The sequence below is a fragment of the Nematolebias whitei genome, chromosome 20, assembly GCF_014905685.2.
Source record: "Nematolebias whitei isolate Nwh7 chromosome 20, NemWhi1, whole genome shotgun sequence".
In the NCBI taxonomy this organism is placed as follows: Eukaryota; Metazoa; Chordata; class Actinopteri; order Cyprinodontiformes; family Rivulidae; genus Nematolebias; species Nematolebias whitei.
The window spans coordinates 34,872,653-34,894,956 of NC_056517.1; the positions used below are offsets into that span (position 1 = coordinate 34,872,653).

At 40.9% G+C, this 22,304-nt stretch overlaps 1 protein-coding gene across 1 annotated transcript in view; it reads right to left on the minus strand.

Moving 5' to 3' along the window:
- Window positions 1-22,304, minus strand: part of LOC119426686 (matrix metalloproteinase-16) — a 93,646-nt gene that overhangs the window by 16,237 nt on the left and 55,105 nt on the right. The window contains exons 6-7 of the mRNA XM_037694265.1: window positions 21,420-21,581; window positions 12,176-12,393 (exon numbers count right to left, since the gene is read on the minus strand). Of these exons, the coding sequence (XP_037550193.1) occupies window positions 12,176-12,393; window positions 21,420-21,581 (380 nt within the window). The remainder of the gene's footprint in view (window positions 1-12,175; window positions 12,394-21,419; window positions 21,582-22,304) is intronic.

Here is a 22,304-nt window from a genome sequence, read left to right on the forward strand (position 1 = left end):
CGAACTGTAAAGATGACGTTAAAACTCGATCCTCTGACACCAGATCCTCGGCTGCCGTGTGTGAGCTTGTATCTGAATAAAGAAGTGAAAACATGACACATCAGCGTAAGGCCGACGTTTATTACTCCTCCATCTGTCGGAGCGATGCACATACTTAAAAAGAAATGGGTGCAAATAATTCTGACGCAAGAGGATTAGAGTTGAAGCCTGGGATCAAAGTATTTACCAGGCTTTCCATCCCCAAATCAACAGTTTTCATGGAGAAAATTAACTGCAGAAGACCAATGGTTTTTAACTAATCTGCTTGGGGGTTTGTTTGCTTTAGAACGTGCCGAAACTCAACCCAACCCAATCTGGAACAAAACTGTTTTAACGTGCGTAAGCATACTTGTGACTGCTGTATTTAATTACTTTGCAGCTGTGCAAAAAATAAGTTTAAGCTTTTACAGGCCAACAAAGACAAAACAGAGTCACTTCAATGACAATCTGACCCCCTAAATTAAAGGGCATGAGCCAAACTGAGGATCAGCGCCTACAACTCTGAGATCATGGTCCTCAGTTGGAAAAGGGCGGATTGTTCTCTCTGGGTTGGGTATGAGGTACAGTAGTCCCTCACTTATCGCAGGGGTTACGTTCCAGACACTCCCACCATAGGTGAAAATCCACAAAGTAGGGAAGTTTTATTTATTTTAGTATATACAGTAGTTATATTTTAAGGCTTTATAAACCCTTCCCACACTCTTGCAATGTTCTTAACAATGCTCTAAAAGAGCACAGCAAAAGAGAGCAGATGGACTGACGCTACAGTTACTGAGCCAATCAGCGGCCAGGATACAGAGCACAATGCTCTGGTTGGTCGCCTTCCATCAATCAGCCAATCGTGTGTCGTGCACAATCTTACGTTGAAAACCCGCCAAACAGTGAGTCCGCGAAAGTCGAACCGCGTAGTAGCGAGGGACTACTGTACTGCCTCAAGTATGTAGGGCAGCGAAGAATGGGGTGTAAAGTCAACTGGAGGATTGGTGCAGCTTCCGTAGTATTGTGGACTCTCTGCCGGTCTCTTGTGGTGAAAAGGAAGCTTCACCACATCCTTTTTCTTCCAGTCACTACCCAGAGTTGACGACGAAATGAGTTTTCTCTGCAGGGTACCCAGTTTACCTTAGAGATAGGGTGAGAAGTTCAGTTATACATGAGGGACTCTGAGTAGAGCCACTGCTCCTCCACATCCAGAGGAGCCAGTTGAGGTGACCCCTGGATGCCTCCCTTCGGTTCTCTGGGCATGTCCAGCTGGGAGGAGACCCTGGGGAAGACCCAGGACATGTTGGAGAGACTGTCTCAGCAGCACTGAGAACGCCTTGGAGTCCTCCAAGAAGATCTGGAGAAGGCTGAGGAGTCAAACTCTACTCCTGCACATGTTGGGTCCACTTTCAATCTTTGCTCAAGACTCCTCTTTTGTCCTGTCGTTTGATCCACGCAGAGTTTGACAACCAGTTCGAGCTGACCGTTTCTTGTTACTGTGTATTTTCTTGTCTCTCCTTTGTGACAATATTATATTTCCTTGTGATTCTTTCTCGTTTCTATTTTAATTTGACTAAATTTTTATGCACTTCGGTCCACTTTTGTTGTGTTTATGCGCTATATAAATGAATTGATGTTGATATACCACAACTTCTCTGATCAATAATGGGTCAATTTGTGCTCCAAAGCCAGTTGGAGTGAGAGGAGAAAAACTCGTTTCCCCATCAAGAGAAGATTTATGACTGCGGGCGGCAGCTGTTTATTGTATCTGCGACTGTTTATGCTTACAGAACCTTCATGACATTATGGGAAATTTGTCCGTTCGCTGATTTAGACTGCAGATACCACTTTAGCTTACAGAGTGGAACCATGAGGGAAACTCTGAAACTGCTGTTTGTGCACAGATTAAAGAAATAATCCATAAACGCTGACGAGTAGAAATAAATGGGCTGGCATCGTCCAACACAGGTGCTGCAGATGCCGATGATTTATTTAACTTAAAGTCAGCTGTGCTTATTTAATCTATAGTTGACTATTTTAGTCTGAAGCAACTTAATCAATGGGATTAAAAGGTCCAGTAGAAATACCTGCTACACTTAAAACTGTCTCTTGGAAACACCAAGCAGGAGCTCGTATTACCAGACAGTCTTGGCTTCAACATTATCAAATCAAAAGAGTGACTCTGGCCTCCCCAAACCCCCTGCTCTTTAGTGATTTATATGGAGGAGAAAAAATACTAGAAAGGAAAATGAGAAAATGTACTTTTATGCAGAAATTATGGATGAACAAGTGATACAACAATGTTCCGTCACTGAGAGATCGAGGAGTATTTTTATGGACTGGAGGTGAACAGAGAATGCAAATAAGTCTTAATGGTTTTGGTTCAAGATATTCAAGTGGGTAGGAGTTACACTGTGTAGAGCAGTGGTTCCCCAACCATGGTCCTTGAGGAACGCCACCCTGCGTGTTTTAGTTGTTTCTCTGCTCCAGCACATCTGATTTGAATAAATGGGTGATAAACAGGTTTCTGCAGAACTTGAGGAAGTCATTAAATCACGAAAACAAGGTATGTTGGAGCAAAGAAACAACTTAAACATGCAATATGGTGTTCCTCAAGGACTAGTGTTGGGAACCACTGGTGTCGAGAAACAGAGGTAGTTCATTTTTTGCTTGTCCAAGGAGGCTCAGAGTGACATATCCTGGCGAGTGGAGGGAGCAATTTTATACACCACCAGGTGCAATGGCGGAGCCAGGGGGTGGCCAATGGTGGCCTTGGTAACCACCACAGTCTAATCTTCAGCCACCCTTAGAGCCACCCCAATCATTTGAGGAAACTGTACTTTCAAGCAGTATAAAACCTAAAATGCATAGTTTGCTCAAATGCTCAGGATGGACGGTTTATATATTTATGGTGGTGGCCATCTTGGGTTTAAACGTGGCAACCCAATTTTAAAAATAACCTTTTTTTTTTTAACCTGCAAACCAAAAATAAATAAATAAATAAAAATAAATTGGCTTGCTGCTTAGTTTTTAAGTTATCCAGCTCACAAGGTTTGCATATATGGCGGCGAACATTCTTGGATTTTGTCGTGGCAAACCAATTTTAAAAAATACCCGTACTTATGCCTACATGCAGCCGCACGCCGAAATGGAAAATTATTATAGGCCCAACATTGATTTGGATGGATGAATTGAGATTATTTCCAATACCCCCTTTCACTTTGCAACAGAAGACAATGAAAGAACTAAATCTCTTCATATTTCCTACCAAGGAGCCAGACCTTCTGTTAAGATAAAATGATCGCGACTTATTCAGATTTTCCGACGGTCTGAATGTTTTTCTTTGATCTTTGGCTACTTTATCACTCTACTTGAGTCCAATACCTGAACCTGATCACAACAACACATTTTGTGCAGTGTAAAGATTAAGGGAAAGATGAGAACAAAAGAGGAGTCAGACCAAAAACAATTATCTGAAAGTCACAAGAGATGCATCAGTTGATCAAAACAACTGTACGTCAACTGATCTGAATCACCTTATTGGTGTTAAATCCTATTTAAACGTTGCCAAAGTGTGTTTTCTTTTTGATAGTTCTTAATTATCCAGGGCACGGTAATCTTAGTCATTTTAGTCAAAGGCCAATCGAGACCTCAATGACCCCCAGGAGGGAGGGTAGGGAGAGGAAACGACCTTCTCAGAGTGTGAATGCTGACCGCTGTATGAATTGGCTGAAGGTTGTAGAAAACGCTGAAACTGAATTGGTAAAATGAAAAGAAGCAGAACAAAACACAAATATGCAAAAAACGCAGCTAAAATTTAGCAAATTGTCGCAATTTTTTTTTTTTAATTGCCGAATAGCAACTTAAAGCTAACGCTGAAGTTGATTTTAAAGAGAATAATGGCAGAAACTGAGCTCTCACATCTTCAAATAGTTATTTCTGTACTTTAAAACCTTCTGATTCTCCTCAAACTAGAGAATGTTAATAATAAAATACAGCTAAAGAACAAGGACAAAAAGGTTCTTGTTACTTCCGAGCTCCAGTCTTCTGTTTACCTTTTTGTTCCATTAAAAAAAACTAAAGCTGTAAGAAACGTATGTTAAATCTCCAAATCCCTGCATGGATTCTCTGGCTCTACAAACTGAAAAGATAGCAGTGAGCCATAAACCCAAATCCAAACTTCAATAATGATGTCTGAGGCTCTACATCCACGTTTTACTGCACCCAGAGCCTGATGGGAAACAAATAAAGTCCTGGAAACTTTCTGCCTGACTGTTGGCAGGCGCTGCGTCTCAGTCCGGTACATCTGCGGGACAGCTGCAGAAAACTGGCTGCAGTCACCGCCCCAGAAAAGCAGCGTTCGAGCTCGACGTGTTCGTGTGCGCCCCGAGTAACTCCGGCGGGATCCCGTATGCTCCGAGGGGTCGCTGAAAGTTGAACGTGAAGTAGCTGAGGCTGTAAAACTTTGTAGATTTAATGGGACATTTACTGGTGACACTGAATCCACGAGGTCATCTGTGGACCGCCCCCGTTGACCCGGCTCCACCTCGACAGGATGAAAAACAGGCGGCCGTTAAACAACCGGACGCCACGGGCTGAAGGTGCAGGTTATCAGGTCCTTCTTGGCACCGTAAGGCGTCAGAGCCCAGCTCTGGGCTTCACCTCATCACAACCGGAGCTGCTACAGTTCTGATCCAAACCTGCTGAGCCAGATTCTAAAAGGTTCTGTAGGACTGGAAACTGATACCGCCTCGTCTCACTTACATCTGCCTGGTGCTCCTGCAGCATCTCAAGATATATGGCTAAAATTAGCAAAACAGTCGCTTAAAGCTACAATTAGCCAAACTGTATGCAACAATTTAAATTAGTTAAACAGCTAAAACACAATTAGCTAAACAGTAGCTAAAGACGTTATCTACCAGAACCATGTCTAAAGGATATGTAGCTAAAAGCGACAATGAGTAAAAAGACTAAAATTAACTAGAATCAGAAAACAGTAGAAAAGGCTAAAACTAGTGAAACCATGCTAAAAGCTCCAAAAATATAAGCTAAATGAGCTAAACCTCAGACAAAGACTGAAATTTGCTTAACCACAAAAAAGAAGCTAAATTAGATTAACGGTAGCTAAAGGCTAACACTACCAAAATTATGTCTAAAAGTTCTGAAACTAATGGCTAGAATAAAGCAGTAGCTAATATAATAATTAGCTAACCCACAACTAAAAGTTAGAATTAGCAAACAGTAGCTAAAAGCTACAGTTAACCATAGTCAATTGATAAAATTAGCTAAATCACGGCTAAAAGTCAAAACTACAAAAAGTGTAGCTAAAGTTTAAAACTAGTGAAACCAAAGTGAAAAGCTAAATTAGTTAAATTAGGCTAAAAGTAGTAAAACAGTAGCTAATAGCAACAAGTAGTTAAGCACTGTCTATGACTAAAATGAGCTAAATCACAGCTAAAAGTAAAAACTACCAAAACAGTAAAAAAGGCTAAAACTAGTGAAACTATAGCTAAAAACTCCAAAGCTAAAAGCCACCATGGATTAAACAACAGCTAAAGACTAAAATTTGAAAAATAGTAGCTAAATGCAAGCATTAGTTAACCATAGTCAATGACTAAAATTAGCAAAATCTCAGCAAAAAGTCTATTAAATCAGTAGTTGAAGGCTAAAACTAGTGCAATCATAGTTAAACAGTCAATAGCTAAGAGCTTAAGTTAGCTAAGCTGCAGCTGAAAGTTGAAGTTAGTGAACTGTAAGTAAAAGCTCTGAAGCTAAAACCTAAAATTTGTTACTATAGCTAAAAGCTACCACTAGCTAACACATAACCAAAGGTTAAAGTTATTTAACTTGCAGTTAACTAACACCTAAAAGATGCTGCATGAGAGCAGGGCTGGATGCTGCCGAAGGCCTTTAGCTTTCTCCACAGGCTCATGGAAGAACCAAGATGAAAGGGTGCCGAAGATCGCCACAGATATGCTGCCGTACCGCCACATCAAAGAAAGATGATTACGCCACTGCAAAGAAGCAAACTCCATGCTTACGCCATAGTACACCTCTAGAAGCAGGAAGAGGGCCACCTGCATCATGAAGGACCCCACTCACCCAGCACACACACTTCTTGTCCCGCTCCCCTCAGAAAGGAAGTTAAGGAGAATTAAGTGTAGAACCATTAGACTGAGGAACAGCTTCTACCCTGAGGTTGTTAGACTCATGAATCTCTAACCAGAATAATCACTGTGAAGAATCATATCATGTTGCTGCTGATCTGTTTCATGTTGCTGCTGATCTGTTTCATGTTGCTGCTGATCTGTTTCATGTTGCTGCTGATCCGTTTCATGTTGCTGTGTTCATGCGTACTCATCTGCTCACACAGACTCATGTTCGTGCTGCTGTTCGGTGTATTGTTTTTGTACTTCTAGTGCTTAGTGTACATTTAGTTAACGTTTTTCTTTAGTTCGTATCTTAGATCTTATTACAGTTTTTATTTTACATTTTATACTTATGTTGGATGTAACTGGGACCCCGTGTACACAATTTCCTTCTACCACATGTACCACATGGGGTGCGAATGACAAATAAAGAACCTCGAATCCTTAAATTTCACATTCTTCAACCATTTGCATTATTAACGGAAATGCATCATGAACATTTCCGGTACGTTGGATGTGCCACAAGACTTAAAATCTATTGAAATTCGCTTCATTTCTTCACATTTTGACTCGTGAATTTTAAAAGACGCCAACATGCAACATACTATATGGCAAACTATCAAAAAATATAAATATCAGGACGTCTTGGCTTTGCAAACCGTGCTAAATCTTTATCATCGTGCGCTACCTGAACCTGCTTTAGCGTTAAATAAACGTTTCTTAGCATTTTTCTCCCAGGCGGTTTGACAAACCCATTCAAAACTGGAGCGTTAGAATATCTTTGGAAAACGACGACCTCCGTCTCAGCGGGGCAACACACAACCTTCCTCCATCTTCTGACTCCAACACATTCAGGGGCCGTTTCGCTGCATGTATTTACTCCTTAAGCCTCATCCCACAGTATTTTCTGTTATTAACCAAGTGCACGAGGAAGAAAGGTTTTATTTATCAATGGTGTTAAAAAAACTTCAACGAGATGTAACAGTTTGAATGAAGCAGTCATCAGATTTGTGTCATTAATGCAGTTCCCTTATTTGTTTCCTTTCAAAGACGATTTAGTGTTGATAAAAATGTGACTTTTAAGTCGTACGTTCAGGAGTTGCGAGAATAAAAACAATGGAACACAATGAGTCACTTCAAGTCGAACAGCGGCTGATGTAAATGCAGTTTATGCCTCTTAGAAAACATCACGGCTCCCAGAGTATTACACCAGATAAAGTGCAGTCCAAAAGCCCCCAAAGAGCTGCCTCCACTGCTGAGACTTCTGCTAAATTGACTTGGCACTGATCATATTTTATTCTTCCAAAACAATCAAGTGGGGGCTGAGAGTAAAGCGAAGTTGCAGAGGCCAAATGGGCCAACGAAACAAGATAATCAAGCAAATAATCAATCCATCTATCAGCACAGAAAAAGATGAAAGCAAAGCGACGGAGCTCGTGTAAAAGTGAAATAAGTTCTACGAACACAATACAGCACGTTATTCTCGGTCTGTGAGCTGTACTGTATCAGCAGTAAGTCTCATTTGTTGGGTTTGGCAAGTTCTAAAGGGAAATTTATCTGGATTTGAAGTAACACAAACATCTATAATTATAATTCCAGATAAACTGCTTTATTGTTGGGTGGTTTCATCTGCGAGATGGAAGAAGAAAAAAAAGGCGTTAACACGATACGTCGGTCTTTTCAGGAGGAAACTGGCAAAACGTTGACTGAGATTTAAAAAATATTAGGACCACCTGCTCCTCCATGGAAAAACAGTTCAACTTATGATCCCTGACTGATTTCACACTATTAAACTCATTTAACAGACCGAGAAATGCTGAACAGGCGGGCGAATCGTTGCGTTTCATACAACTGGTGGTCCTAATGATGTGTAGGCAGTAGATGTACAGCTACGAGTTCTGCAACAAACCATCTGTCAGTTTTTTCTTGTAGTTCTTGCATGGACCAGTGGTGCTACACGGAAACACAGGTTTTCCAGACAAATTATTATTTGTAATTTATAAAAACATCCTCAGTTTTTAGAACTGAAACACCACGAAAACACCAAAAGCGCTGCAGTTTTATGTTAGGAGCTGCAATGCTGCCACAAAAATACACCAAAAACAGGAAACAAGGCGCACAGCACGAGTATAACGCTTGAATTCTGGGTTACAAACTGTAAACACCAAACTCAGGGTTTACTTTCTCTTTGGATAGATTGGTGTTTTAAGATTTATTTTACCTTGAAACCCGTTTCTAAAAAGTACTGTTTCAGAGCTCCTAATATATTATTTCCATGTAGACCCAAGGCTGAAACAATAAACTTGGACAATCCATGACAGAACCCAAAGAAAGTCCACCAGAATACATTTACTTTTAAAAGAACAATGTCAGGGAAATGGTCAGACTTTAGGCCTTACTTATTGAACTGGTTAGCAGGGGTGTCAAACTTGCTTACAAAAGGGGGCCTAAATTAAAACCTTTTTCAAACAAAAGGCCAATTTCAAAAACCACACTAACTCAAATCAGATACCCAACATCTTTTCTTTGAGTTTCGTTGGTCTCATTTTATGTTCTCTGTTGTGCTTTCAACATTATAATCATAGATTACTGATAAAATTAAAGAGATAGAAGTATTTTGCGTTTCACATATCATCTTGGGGGGCAGATGTCAACGAGGGCCACATTCGGCCCCTGGGCCTCGAGTTTGACACATGTGGTGTAGGAGTTCCAGTTTTTTCCTTACAGCTCTTCGACACCAGATGGCGCCAACAGGCTCACACCTGCAGACCATTTTCCTAATGAGCTGTAGGAGTATAATGGATGTTGATGACTTCAGTCCGACGCTGGTGCATTGTCTGCCTACTGGTAGTTGTGTTCTTGGCCACTTCCTAGTGTTTTTTTTAAAGATTAAACATTTGTCTCGTGTTTCAGCACGGACTCCTGTGTTCCTCCTGTGCCTTGGACCTCCCTGGTTTCATCGTTAAAGCCTCCCAGTGATTCCTCCAGCCGTTCCTCGACTTCCACCTGTCCACCGATCTATACAACCTTTCTGGGACCTTCTCGTTTGCGACTACTGGAACTACTGGACTCTCACTCATGTGACCTTTTTCCTCCAATAGTAAGAGACAAATAACATCTTGAATCAGACTCAAGGATCCAAACCATCATCTTAACTCTTGTCCTTACTCTCCAGAGTTCCAGTCCCTCCCAGTTGAGTTGCAGCGCTACTGTTGATTTCACATTTTGTAAATAAACAGTGTCAAATATTCCCTGGTCTTTGAGTTGCTCTTTGTGGTCACGCTGTTATCTGGGTATTGAGTAAATCCTTACCGTTAGATAGAAAATGTTACTTTTCGAGCAAGAACACTTGAAGTCTTTACAATCGAGAATGCATGGACGTAGCAAGAATTGAACAAAATGCTGCTGAGTTAAGAATGTGTACTGATCCACACTGATCCACTGACCTTTGGTGCTAAATCACAGGCTAAACCCGTCTTGTTTTTCTTTCAAAATACAGTATACTGTTCTACGTATATTTGGAAAACTGTAAATCTGGTTCATAAATTGGCGGATGTGATTTCTAAAATTTGGCACAGGAAATGGCCGGCATCTTTCTTTAACACAGAAGTACTACAGCTATATGAAATAAAAGCTTGGCTATGGTTCTGAAACGGTCTGGACATTTTTACAGCAATCTTTCCAAACATCATTTCCTCTGATAACAGGAACGTTTCAGACTTTTCAGAGCACACTTGTTTTCGCCGCCTCTACTTCTCAAGCTAGAAAAAGTTGCCTGAACATTGTTTTTGTTTCAGTTCTACATCAGAGCCCCTGCGGAAATCCCATGATACTCATCACTCTATCGGATCGGCTGCTGCCCCGGAGGTAATGGAGGCCGACAGGAGCCGACACAGCCATCATGTGAAAAAATAAAAAGGGTTGTGATTGAGGCCGTTGCGACGAACCGATATGGTTTCCACAACAAAACACAAACAAAAAGTCTAGTTTTGGTTGAATGCTTGCAGCTTGAGCTCTGAGTCAAATTTATGATTTTAGGACGTAAAGAAACTTTGGACTCTGGAGAAAGGGGCGGGGCACGAAGGGGGTTTCTCTTCAGGTTCCACAAGCTTCTAATTTAACTGATGAATACTATCTATTTATATCTGATGAAAATACAGCCCCTCACTCAAAGCAAAGTCACTAATTCTCTGCTCTGCCAGGAACACAGGACAGCTTTGTGTTGACTCAAGGTCGTTCTCTGTTCCTTACTAAATCTTGCCAAGACCTTGTGCTCACAAGTTTCCTCTGAGGACAAAGACTTTTTCTCCTGGAAAGCAGCGAAGGAAAGCGAGACTGCTCTGCTCATGACATGGAGTTTTGTCCAGGTTAAATGTCAGCTTCGAGCTAATTTTTTTATCAGTGGCACCAAACAGTGAATGAATAAATTGATTTTGAAATAAATAATTAAAATAACCATTACAAAAACAAAACGTAACAGCTGAAACGATGAGACAAAGCTTAAATACACCTATACCATGTCAAATCCAAAAATCACCCAGAAACAGACTCAGTGAATAATCTCCCTGAACTTAAAGATACAATCTTGACATAAAAATCTATACAGCTGTGACTTTTCTTGTGTTTTTGTAACCAAAATAAATTCAGTGTTTATTTTCATTGAATCAACTTGCTTTTTTTTTTATTTTTACCAAAATCAATTCACTTTTTAACATCTTTACTCATTTAATATAAACCTCTGAACTAAACAAGTTGGTTTCATCACTACTTGAACTTGAAACATCATAGTTTAGCTTTATTACTCAACAAATTTAATTTAAATGCATTTCAAAGAATTTTGGTCCAAACACTGAACCCTGTGGAACACCACTAGAACTTTTTCTTAGCTGTGATTCTATATTTTAGATTTTTTAATTAATAAAACCTATTAACCAGGTACTCCATCTATTCAGCCATTATCTTTATCCACTTCTTCCTTTTCGTATCGCAGGGGGTCACTGGTGTCCATGTCCAGCCGTCACTGTGTAAGAGACGGGGGACACCCTGGACAGGTTGCAACTAACGACTAACAAGACAAAAAAACATTCACTCTCTCACTCACACCTAGGGACAATTTAGAGTTACCAATCAGTCTAACATGCATGTTTTTGGGCTGTGGGAGGAAACCGGAGTACCCGGAGAAAAGCCACGCATGCACGGAGAGAACATGCAAACTCCACCCAGAAAGGCCCCAGGCCGGGATTTGAACCAGGGCAACCTGCTCGCTGAGAAGTGGCAGCTATACCAACTGCGCCACCGTGCTGCCCTTAACCAAGTACCGTACTGCTTTACCTGATAATTTGCGAAACCTCTTCTTCTCCATTGTTTATGTTTTATGTTGAGCAGTGAATGATCAACTGTGTCCAAAGCTTTACATAAATCAGAAACACCCCACACCTCGTTTCTTATTTACGGTTGTTGTATTTGTTTATTAATTCCACCTTAGCTAGAAACATCAGTCAATTACTCCTAAACCCATATTGATCATCACTAAGTAATTCAAGTTTCTCCATGAAATCAGAGGATAATCAATAATCTGAATAAAGCTTCTTGCTTAAAGGTTATGCAACAACATGGTCCAACCTGCTCTCCTGAAAATCCCAGCAAACTTTCCAACCAAATATTTCACCTCAGCTCCAAATAAGTTCTCACTACCCACATGAATCCTCCAAGGTCTCCATGATGCATCATGCATTCACCTCCTGTTAGTTCCACAGGCAGTCTACAAACCGACAGGCTGTTGAGACAGGTCTGAGTAAAGGAACGAGTTGTTCTGTTGCATTTATCAGCAGCAAAGTCGAACAGATCTGCCCAAAACGTCACGAAGGAAAGGACTGTCTTCAGGCGTGCTGTGTTGTTTTGGTCTGCTGAGATACAGACTTTGGGTGAAACAGCTCGGAGGTTTAAAACAAAGACAAACAAACAAACGTAAAAAGCCCTCCAGTTTGTTTTATAGTCTCTTCGTTTACCTTGAATATGAACATCTCTCCCCTCAGTATAGCCAGGGTGTTGAAGCCTCCGTCGCAGATGTTTGGTTTGGCGTTGGGATGGGAAGGGCTGTCTCCTGGGGGGAGCCTCGGGGGTCGCGTCTGCCTATCAGGTTTGCGGGGGTCTGAGGGAGGATGGGAGCGAGGAAGGGGCGCCGTGGGCAAAGGCTTGGTAGGCTGGAGATTCTTATCAGGCGGCCCTGGAGGAAGTCAGAGGAACAGATCTCACTCGTTGCGACTCACGAAGCTGCAACATGTTTTACACACAAACCATTTGTTAAACTGAATGGTGTAATAAAACACTATAATGTAAAGACGGGATGATTTCATGGTGGACAATTATTTCCAGGCATAGAGTAGTGATGTGGCTAAAATGAAACACCTGAGAACGGAGCAAAAACAAAGTTTTGAGACAAATAAAAATCACCATATTTGAAGCATTTGCAAAGATGCGTACCTAAATAATGACTGTATAATACTAAGATATTTATTGCATGCAACCAAAAGGTAAACATTTGTATTTTTGCCCGTGTGTGTTTCTGTTAGCAAAATATTTCATGAACAACTGAATGGATTTTTGTGAAATATACAAACTATTTAACTTTTGGAGTAATTTGGATTTAAGATGGTCACCACAAATAATAAATCTTAGCAAACACAGAATTGGCTTTAACTCTGTCAATATTAGAGATACTGAGTAAAAAGGTGGTGTGGTAGTAGCTGAGAGTTCTCTTGAAGTTCAACGCTAACGGATTACACAGGATCTCACAATACGTAGGCCTGTCATGATTAAAAAAAATTTGCTGGGCGATTAATTCTCAGAAATTATTGTGATAAACTATAATACTGTTTTAAATTTGACAATAATTAGTAATTATTGTAAAATTTAAGAAGAAATGTTAATTTTATTTTGAGTGTAGTACCTTTTTTGACCACCGGTTGGCACTGTTAGAACCAATAGATGGACAGTGAGGGAGCGAGCAGCGTGTCACCTTAAGAAAAATGGGAGGGAGGCCCCTTGATGTGACATGGGCTGTCTCTTTCCTTTTTTTCTGGTTTTCAAAATGGCGGACGCTCAGCGTGGTTTGAGCTCTTTAGCATAGCATTTTTCACACAAAGCTTTTAATAAAAAAAATCAGTAAACAAGTTCTCAGCTCTTTTTGCAGAGAAAAGAGAAGGGGGGGGGTCAGTAAAAAGCACTGGAGTTGAGCCTTTTGTCATCCAGTGTCTTCAGTAGCAAGAGAGACACGAAGAAATGATAAATGAAAATTGATTTATTATTTATCGCAACAGGCCTAACAATACGGAATAATAGTTGTAATAATAGGAATCCAAAAAGAAAAACTACTTATACGAGACAAGAAAGAAAACATAAAATCTACAAGAGTATTGCATACAGAACATTACACGCCCGACCGCAAACTATTATACAAAGATCTATAGCAATGGCCCTGACAAGAAAAGACCTTGTATAACTTTTGACCTTGAGGTGTGACCTTGATCATAAAGCTGGGATGATTAAAAAAAAGATCAAGTACAGTGTTTCCCCTAGATCAGTTCCACTGGCGGGGCGCTCGTCATATTTTTATTTATTTTTTGTTAGTGGGAGGGGAGGAGACAGAGTCACATCTGTGTTGCCCACTTGCTAGCTTCCTAGCTTAGCGCTACGTTGCTGCCGGATTTTATCAACAACGGGGGGTGTAGCGGAGTGGTATGTCAGTAGCATTTTTGCTAGTTCATTTGTATTGCGCCCCGCGCTACATCAATACAGACAGTTGTCGACTTGGGGGGGCTATGTGTTCGGTAGGCAGGGCGCTCTGCTCAGTTGACGGGGCGGTGCACCCCGCTTGTATAATGGTATGGGAAACATTGAAGTAACATGCTGACTAGTGGTGGTAAAAATTTGGAAAACATTTTTGTAAATTATCTTGAGCAGATCAGAAGTTATGGCTCGGACAAGAAAATATTAACATTGACCTTGATTTGTGACCTTGACCTTGAAGCAGACATGATGAAAAGGGTATGTAACACTCTGTCTAGTGATGATATATTTGTGTATGACAATTCATTCAATTATTTCGAGCCCATCAGACGTTATGGGCGGGACAAGAGAAAGTTCATGGACATACGGAGGCTATACCGTAATACGTCAAACTTTCAATGGGTGTAAAAAAATAGACCTTAAGAGACCTTAAGAGGGCAGATGCTGGCTATTTTAACATAACAGATGTAACAAGTTCTGAAGAAATTTAAAAAAAGAGGTTTTGGTTCGTGGCTGATGGAGACCCAGGCATGGCTGGTAGTCATTTAACATTCATGAGCTACAAGAGAGGGGGAGTGTGACGCGTTCAGGGGGCAAACAGAGGGAGGCCAGAGCGCAAACAGGTGGGTTGGGTGCATGAATAATTGAGCAAACGATGACTCGTGAATAACTCTCTGTAACTGTGAGGATATGAGTTGCCATGTGTTGATTGGGGTCACATTGGGTGCGCCTTGTGTCGATACAGAAATAGATGAACGCAATATGAACGTGGCAAATGTGACAAATAGTCCGTCCATCTCTCCAAGTACCGGAAGGTGATTTAAATGAAGAACACACACTGTGAGAAGTTGTTACACGCCTAAAGTGGTTATGGAAAAGTAACACAATGACTCAACACAGTTTTAATGGTTGTGAATGAGTAGAAAATCAAAGTACGTAATGGGTAAAATGGGAATTTCCCATTTCCCATGGGAAATGGGAAAGGTAAAACCTAATTATCACATGTTTACAAGAAACATACACATCTCCAGATCCAGATTAGAGGAGACAACGTACACTCACTGACCAAAAAAGTGTTATCAGGCTGTTGCCACATGTAGTCAAAGCAGCGAGGAAGATCTGTAGACAGTGGGGATGCCTTGTAGACTCATTAGACAACATTACCATCACTGGATGGGGTTTGGTCGGGGATCATTTTGTAGGTTTGCATGAGCCCAGGTGGATAAATCATAAAACCACCCAGCATGTGGGGCATACAGTGGCACAATGCCAGAACCAGTGGGTACCTGGGGGTTGCCAAGATAGACCACATCAAGGGAAGGTCATAGTAATGCGTGTCAAGCATTACAACATCCGATGAGATGTGTGCCACAGGACCGGATTCTTTCCAAAACTTTGACTTATCTCAAATCGTGTGTCAATGACTGGAATTAGCTGGACTATGGGTTCACCCTCTGATCTGAAGACGGCAATTAACAACAGAGAATAGACGGCAACTTGTTTTTTAAAACTTAAAAACAAATACAGGTGAAACAGGCATATAAAAGGTTTGACCTCTTTTTGTTTGTCTCAGTTTGGCATCGGATCCACCAATATTACTGTAAGAGTTCCAGCACTTTCCCTTGCTGCTATTTTACACTAGAGGGCACCAACAGATCCACATCTGACGATCATTCACCTGATGAGCTGCAAGGACTACTTAAGGCAGTTGATGACTGCTATCCGACGCTGGTGCATAGTTGTGTTCCTGGCCTTTACGTTGCTCCCAGTGTGTTGTGAAAAAGTAATCTTGAATCTCCTGAGCCTCCTAGTGATTTTACCAGATGTTCCCTGCCTTCCACCACTTTGTGTGAGACCCTTCTGGAAACCTTTGGATTGCACCCATGTGACGACACTGTCTGTTCATAGTAAGGAATCCGAACATCAAGACCAGTCTCCCAGAGGAGCCATCTACTAATGCTGTTCCCTACCCTCCAGGGTTCCAGTCCAGGTCTACAGATCCTACATACTGTTCATTATTATTCACCCATGTAAATAAACACTGATAACTTTCTCCTGGCCCTGAAGTCACTGTTCTCAGTCTCATACTATCTGGGTACAGAGCCAAACCTTACAATTACCTCCCAGCAGGCTCCATTTCTTTAGCCGGTCCCACATATCAGCCCAGAGCTGCGTTGACCTGCTGGGTCAATCAGCTCGTTTCATGAATAAGAACACTTGAGACCAGAGAACATGAGTCTAATCAGTTGGTTCAGCTTATCTGACTACACAGAGAACGTGGTGTTTTATGTATTCTTTTTAGCCAGATATCGATGGAGGTGCGTGAATGAATGTTTAAGAATGAAGGGCGGTCCACTCACAGCTACGAATAACCAGATCTGATTACCGTGGGGGGTGTTAAAGGCTAATATAACTGGATCATGGTTCCAACTATGGTGCAAAAGTCAGAACTAGATATTTAAAAACAAAATGCTCCACATGTGCCATATAAAATGAATTTAACCTTTTATCAATCTTGGGGCGGGGGTTGAACGTGTACTTTGGGACAGTTTCAGCTTCGTTCAGTCAACTGAAGACACTTTCCTCAGCTGCCAACATCTTTATGGCGATATGGTGCGTTAGCGCCGACTTGTGTAAACAGGAAATGGGCAGTAATTGCCTTCAAAAGGGCAGGAAGTCATTTTCTTCAAAGGTTAGAGAGATAAAGTGATTTTTCCTGGAGGTATTAAAACGAAAATTGCTGTCAGTATTACTGCTTATTCCAACTTTCAGACACTTTTCATCAGTTGTCATCACCGGCTGCATTAAAAGACAGGGCGATCATGTAACCGTGACCTTGGAGCTGAGGTGATGGGAAGTGTACGCAACACTCTGTCTAATGATGATGCACAAGTGTATGAAGTTTTGTTCAACTATTTTGAGCAAATGAAAAGTTATGGGTGGGACAAAAGAAAGTTTTCGGACGTATGAACGGAGACTAGACTGCACAACGTCCACCTTTTGATGTGCGTATAACAATAATAACAAAACAACGAATGGGTATTTAACATCCAGAAACTGTGATTTCTCCTCAACATCAAGCTAACTTAGCTCGTGTCAAAACGTGAGTTAATCTCCAGACGCCCACGGCTCCCAAATCCGTCTGTCCTTCCTGTTTCAGCTCGTCATTCTCTCATTAAACCTCCCAGTCGTACTACATCGGGTCCAACACCTCGTAATCCATCTGCGCACCTCCCACCTCGTCCCTGTTTGGCTCCTCGGCTAGCATCGGTGTTGCCACGGGGAAGAAAAGGAGGTCAGCGGGAACAGGAGGGGGAACGAGGCTGAGAGCGAAGCTGCCATCACTCGTCCTGCCCTTCAACTCCTGCTGCCACGGAGGAGGAGGCGAGGGAAACAAGCGGGAGATGAGGAGAGGCTTGATCGCCTGCCCGGTTCTGTCGTTCCCAGAGGGACGGGCCCTGATCATGTCGGCAGATGGCAGGTCCGTGTGTGTGTGTGTGTGTGTGTGTGTGTGCGTGTGCGGACAGGGACTGGTTTACATCACAGTGACAGCTGTAAGTGACAATACCATCACTCTCAAATCTGAGATTCAAACAACAGGATGGATGTTCTGCTCAGTTTAACTGAAGAAAATAAAAGCTGGACGCTTTGCCTAAATGCTGAAAATACACTTTTAAATGTTAAACAGGGAGAACAAAGGCTAAAAGTAGCTAAATATTAAAATCATTTAAGATTAATAGCTAAACAAATTACTTTGTAAAACAGATGAAAAAGCTAGCATCGACAAAACATTTGCAGAAACTCTCAAAATCGAAGCCAAAAGTTAAAAGAAGCAGAATAACAGCTAAAAGATCAAACAATCAAAACATTAGATAAAAGCTAAAAGTAGCAAAACTTTAACTAAAACCTAAAAGGAACAGAGTAATCGTTAAAATCTAAAGGAAACAAAAAGTAAGTAAAAGTCATGGGTAGCACAGCAGCAGCTAAAAGCAAAAATCAGCAAAAGAGTAACTAAAAGGCTAAATTACCACAATGGTAGCTAAAAGGTAAAATTAGCAAAAAAATAGCTAATAGCTAAAAAAACTGTAGCTAAAACCTTAAAGGAGCAGAAAAGTTGATAAAACTAAAGAAGGGAGAATATATAACAGCTAAAGGTAGCAAAATTGTAGCTAAACGCTAAAATTAGGAAAACAAGATTAAGCCCAAGTTTGCAAAATAATAGCTAAAATTAGCTAAATTCTAGCTAAAACCATAAAGGAGCAAAACAATTGCTAAAAATAAATGGGATAATAGCTAACAGCTAAAAGCAGCAAAATGACAGCTAAAAGCTAAAATGAACTAAACAGATGATAAAGCCAAAGTCAGCCAAATAGTAGCTAAAATTTGATAAATTGCAGCTAAAACCTTAAAAGAAAGATGCTAAAAATTAAAAAAGGAGAATAACTAACAGATAAAAGTAGCAAAACGGTAGCCAAAAGCTAAAACTAGAACATAGATGATAAAGCCTAAGTCTGCAACATAGTGGATAAATTTAGCTTAATTGCAGCTTTAACCTTAAAGGAGTAGAATAGCTGCTAAAAGCTAAAAGAGATTAGCTCACAGCTAAAAGTAGCAAAATGATAGCTAAAAGCTAAAACTAACATAAGATGAAATCAGAGCATGTTTGTCGAGGCAGATTTCCACGAGAAGAATGTTTTTTGAAGAACATTCAGAGATCAGTGTTTCAGTGGTGATTAAAATAAACAAATTAAAAAAGTTTTTATTTTGGCAGCTCCCTCCTGCAGGGGTCGAAACGTCGAGCAAACTCGCTCAAAAGATTCAGCAACTGTCGCCCTTCCTGACGCAACCCGGGCTCAAACTTGCCGTCTTGGGATTACAAGACGGTGGCACTGACCACCGAGCTACAGCACTGATAACAAAACAAAAAATTAGAAAAAGCAAAAATTGGTGGAAACTACTCCTGATCGAGCTGAACGTTTTGACGCATGAACGGTTAAAATAGAACAAAGTATCAAGAAATAGTTCGACTTCAAAAAAAACGTCCAGAGGAAACGTTCGTCACCAAGATCACAAGAAAACCACGAACGTATCTATCGAGGTCTCGTCCCGTGCTCGTCCTCCTCTCGGAGACAGAGGAAAAAAGAACTGCGTTGGTGCTTATATAAATCCTTTACCGTTAAATTGAATTTCACACTCCCGCCCCGGAGCTCCGGCAGCTTCGTGAGGAGACAAAGTACACAGCAATCAGTCTGTCAACTCAGAATGTGTGCCAGTGCTGCTGGAATGATGAAATCACACCAATTTAGGTCTTAATCTGCCATTTGTTGCAACTGAAGGAAGATCAAGTTTAAAAGACTTCTTGTTGTCAGCCACAGTAAACGTCCTTTTGATCAAAAAATACCAGAATCATAAAGTTGCTCAACAATAAGGCTAGTTAAACCGAACTTCTATCTTCTTGCTGGTATTTCTGAACAATCGGGAACCACTGGGGTGTAAATCCGAGGACTGGGGCAACTTTGGAAAGAAGCTTCATAGATCAGGACTGAGTTTGTGTTTCGGGTTAAAATTAAGAAAATTGGACTTTTATTCGAAAGGTGTGACTGAAAATCCAGATTTCAGAGTTACAGAAGCCAAGATAACGAAGGCGGTTGACGTCACGACCGTAACTTTAATTTTATTTCCGGTGGATAAATGGAAAAAGTGAATATGTCAGACATAGCCATACATGCAGCGTGCCAATGAGCTTCCTTCTACAGAGAACAGATACCTCAAACATAAAGCAACTGGTGTCCAAAACCAACCATAGATCTTTTGTCTGTTCTTTAACACAAACATAATTACTACTAAATAACCACAGCTTATTCATCTCCGATTCATCCGAGTTTTGACTGTCGAGTTCTTAAGAACTGAACATTTTTCATTCAACCTTTATTTATACTATTTATTACTTTATATTTATAGGTTAGTCTCATTGAGTCATGAGGACTCATTTATGAGAGACCTGTTTTATACAGACAACATATAAAGCACAGACAACAATAAACTAAAATAAAATGCAATTAAAATAAAAGTAGTGCTACAAAACAATAAATCATGGTGCCTTATAAAACAAGGTAAAATGTAAAAAACAAGACCATATTTGCTTTGATGTTTCTATTGACCTTATCAAATGTTTAAAATCCCCTAAAGAAATTAAGGTGGACAGCTTCAGTTCCTGTTGCAAGCTGTTCCAGGTTACAGGAGCAGAGTAGGAAAAGACCTTTTTGCACAGTTCAGTTTGCACTAAGGGAACACTGCAGGTAATGATGTCTTGAGAGCGCACGCCGTAACTGCACTGACGGCGTGACATGTGGGAGGAGATAAAAGAAGGATGCAGTCCAAGGAGTGATTTACAGTTGAACACGTACCAGTGTGAGAGCCTACATGTAGATAATGATGACTAACTGACCAAGGAGGACAGGGTGCAGTGATGGTACGATAGTTACAATCAGTTGTGAATCTTAGCACGCCATGGTAGACAACGTCCAACATCTGCAAGGAGATGGCAGGGGCACTCATGTAAATAATGTCACCATAGTCAATGGCCGGTAGGAAGGTGGCGGTTACAATGTGTTTTCTGGCATTCAGAGTTTAGCAAGATCTATTTCTGTAAAAGAAACCCAGTTTTAATTTCAGTTTCTTTAACAAGTTCTCAATATGCATTTTAAAAGAGAGATGTGCATCGACCAAAATTCCCAAGTATTTGTAAGAATCTACAATCTCAAGAGGAACACCATGCATGGATGAGGTAGAAGGAAAAACTGCTTACACTGACTTCCTATTTGAAAACAACATCCCTTTGGTTTTATCACCATTTAGCAGCAGTTTGAGATGGGACAAATCTGACTGGATGATGTCAAATGCAGACTGTAGAAGCTAGAAAACTTTGGCAACCGTGTTAGCTCGGCAATAAACAACTGTATCGTCGGCATACAGATGCAAGGATACCTTGCATGAAAGCTTTAAACAAAGATGTCATGCAGTCTGTTTGCAATTAGAGTACCGATATGTGGTGGGGTTGACACTCAGCTAATACCACAACAAGTTTTAGCTCAATATCTGTCAGATTTAATGAGTTGTAACCATTTTTGTGTTTAGGAGGACTAATTGTGGTGACCACCAATGGAGATGACTCCAAAGAGATATTTCGCTTACAGACAAGCATAGACATGATTACCCATACGATTTATTGGAGGCAAAAAAAGTCACAGTTCAGCTTCTTACTCAAATGACAGGACTGTGAAAGACGAGGACACTCATTTTAATAAAGCCCTCAAAACATAAAGTAGTTCAACTTTTTAACTTAAATCAGGGCTAGCTCACAGATAAGAAGAGTTACCCACTTCAGGTAACGCAAGATGAAATAATTTTATGTCAAACCTTTGTATCAACGTCTCGACTAACGGTTACTTTGTGCAACCTTACCATAAATCTTCTGGATTCCCATAAGGTCATCCATGGGCAGTTTGAAGTTGTCCGTGTCCATGTACTGGTAGAATGGAGCCATGATGGCCGTGGGATCGTTGGAGTGTTCGAGGCCGAGCGCATGACCGAGCTCGTGGACGGCGACCAGGAACAGATCGTTACCTAGAAGCAGAAAGAAGAGGAGAGAAAGAGCGGTTCTGTCAACGCTTCTGGTGCCAAATTGTTTTGGAGCATCTTTATCTCCTCACAAGAAAACTGATTAATAAAATAAATAAATAAAACTTGGCCAGCCTCCGGTTTGTTTTGTTTTGGGGGGGTTTGTCACCTTGCACTTCATCAGGCTGCACCTGTTCTGGTTGGTGCCAGATTAGCTCTTCAGGATACAGCCAAGTTTTTTTCCAAGTACTGCTCTGGCTAATACAAAAGCAGGCTTTAGGGGAATACTGGTACTTTCTTGTTTTGACTGGGGAAAAAAAAGTTAATTTAAAGTCCTGACATCAGTCTGCAACACATCTAAGCGTTCGTGAGAGCAGATAAACATCGTAAGCCTTTACTATACTCTTCCTTGTAAGAAGTGTTGTACAAACTCCCCTTCATTCACTGAGCACAGGTAACTTTCACTCTGTTTTAGACGTTCATTTGTTTAAAATGTGAGCCAACACACATCCATCCATTCATCCATCAAGGTCACTTAGGCCACTTTTCTTTCAGACATCCCACTCCCCAGCAACACTTTACAGCTCTTCCTGGGAGATCTCAAAGTGTTCCCAGGCCAGAGAGGATACAGTACATAACCCTCCTAGTGAGCTCTGGATCTACCTCATGGTCTCCTTCCAGTGGGATGAGAATGGAAAACCTCTAGAGGGATGTGTCCTAATCAAACAC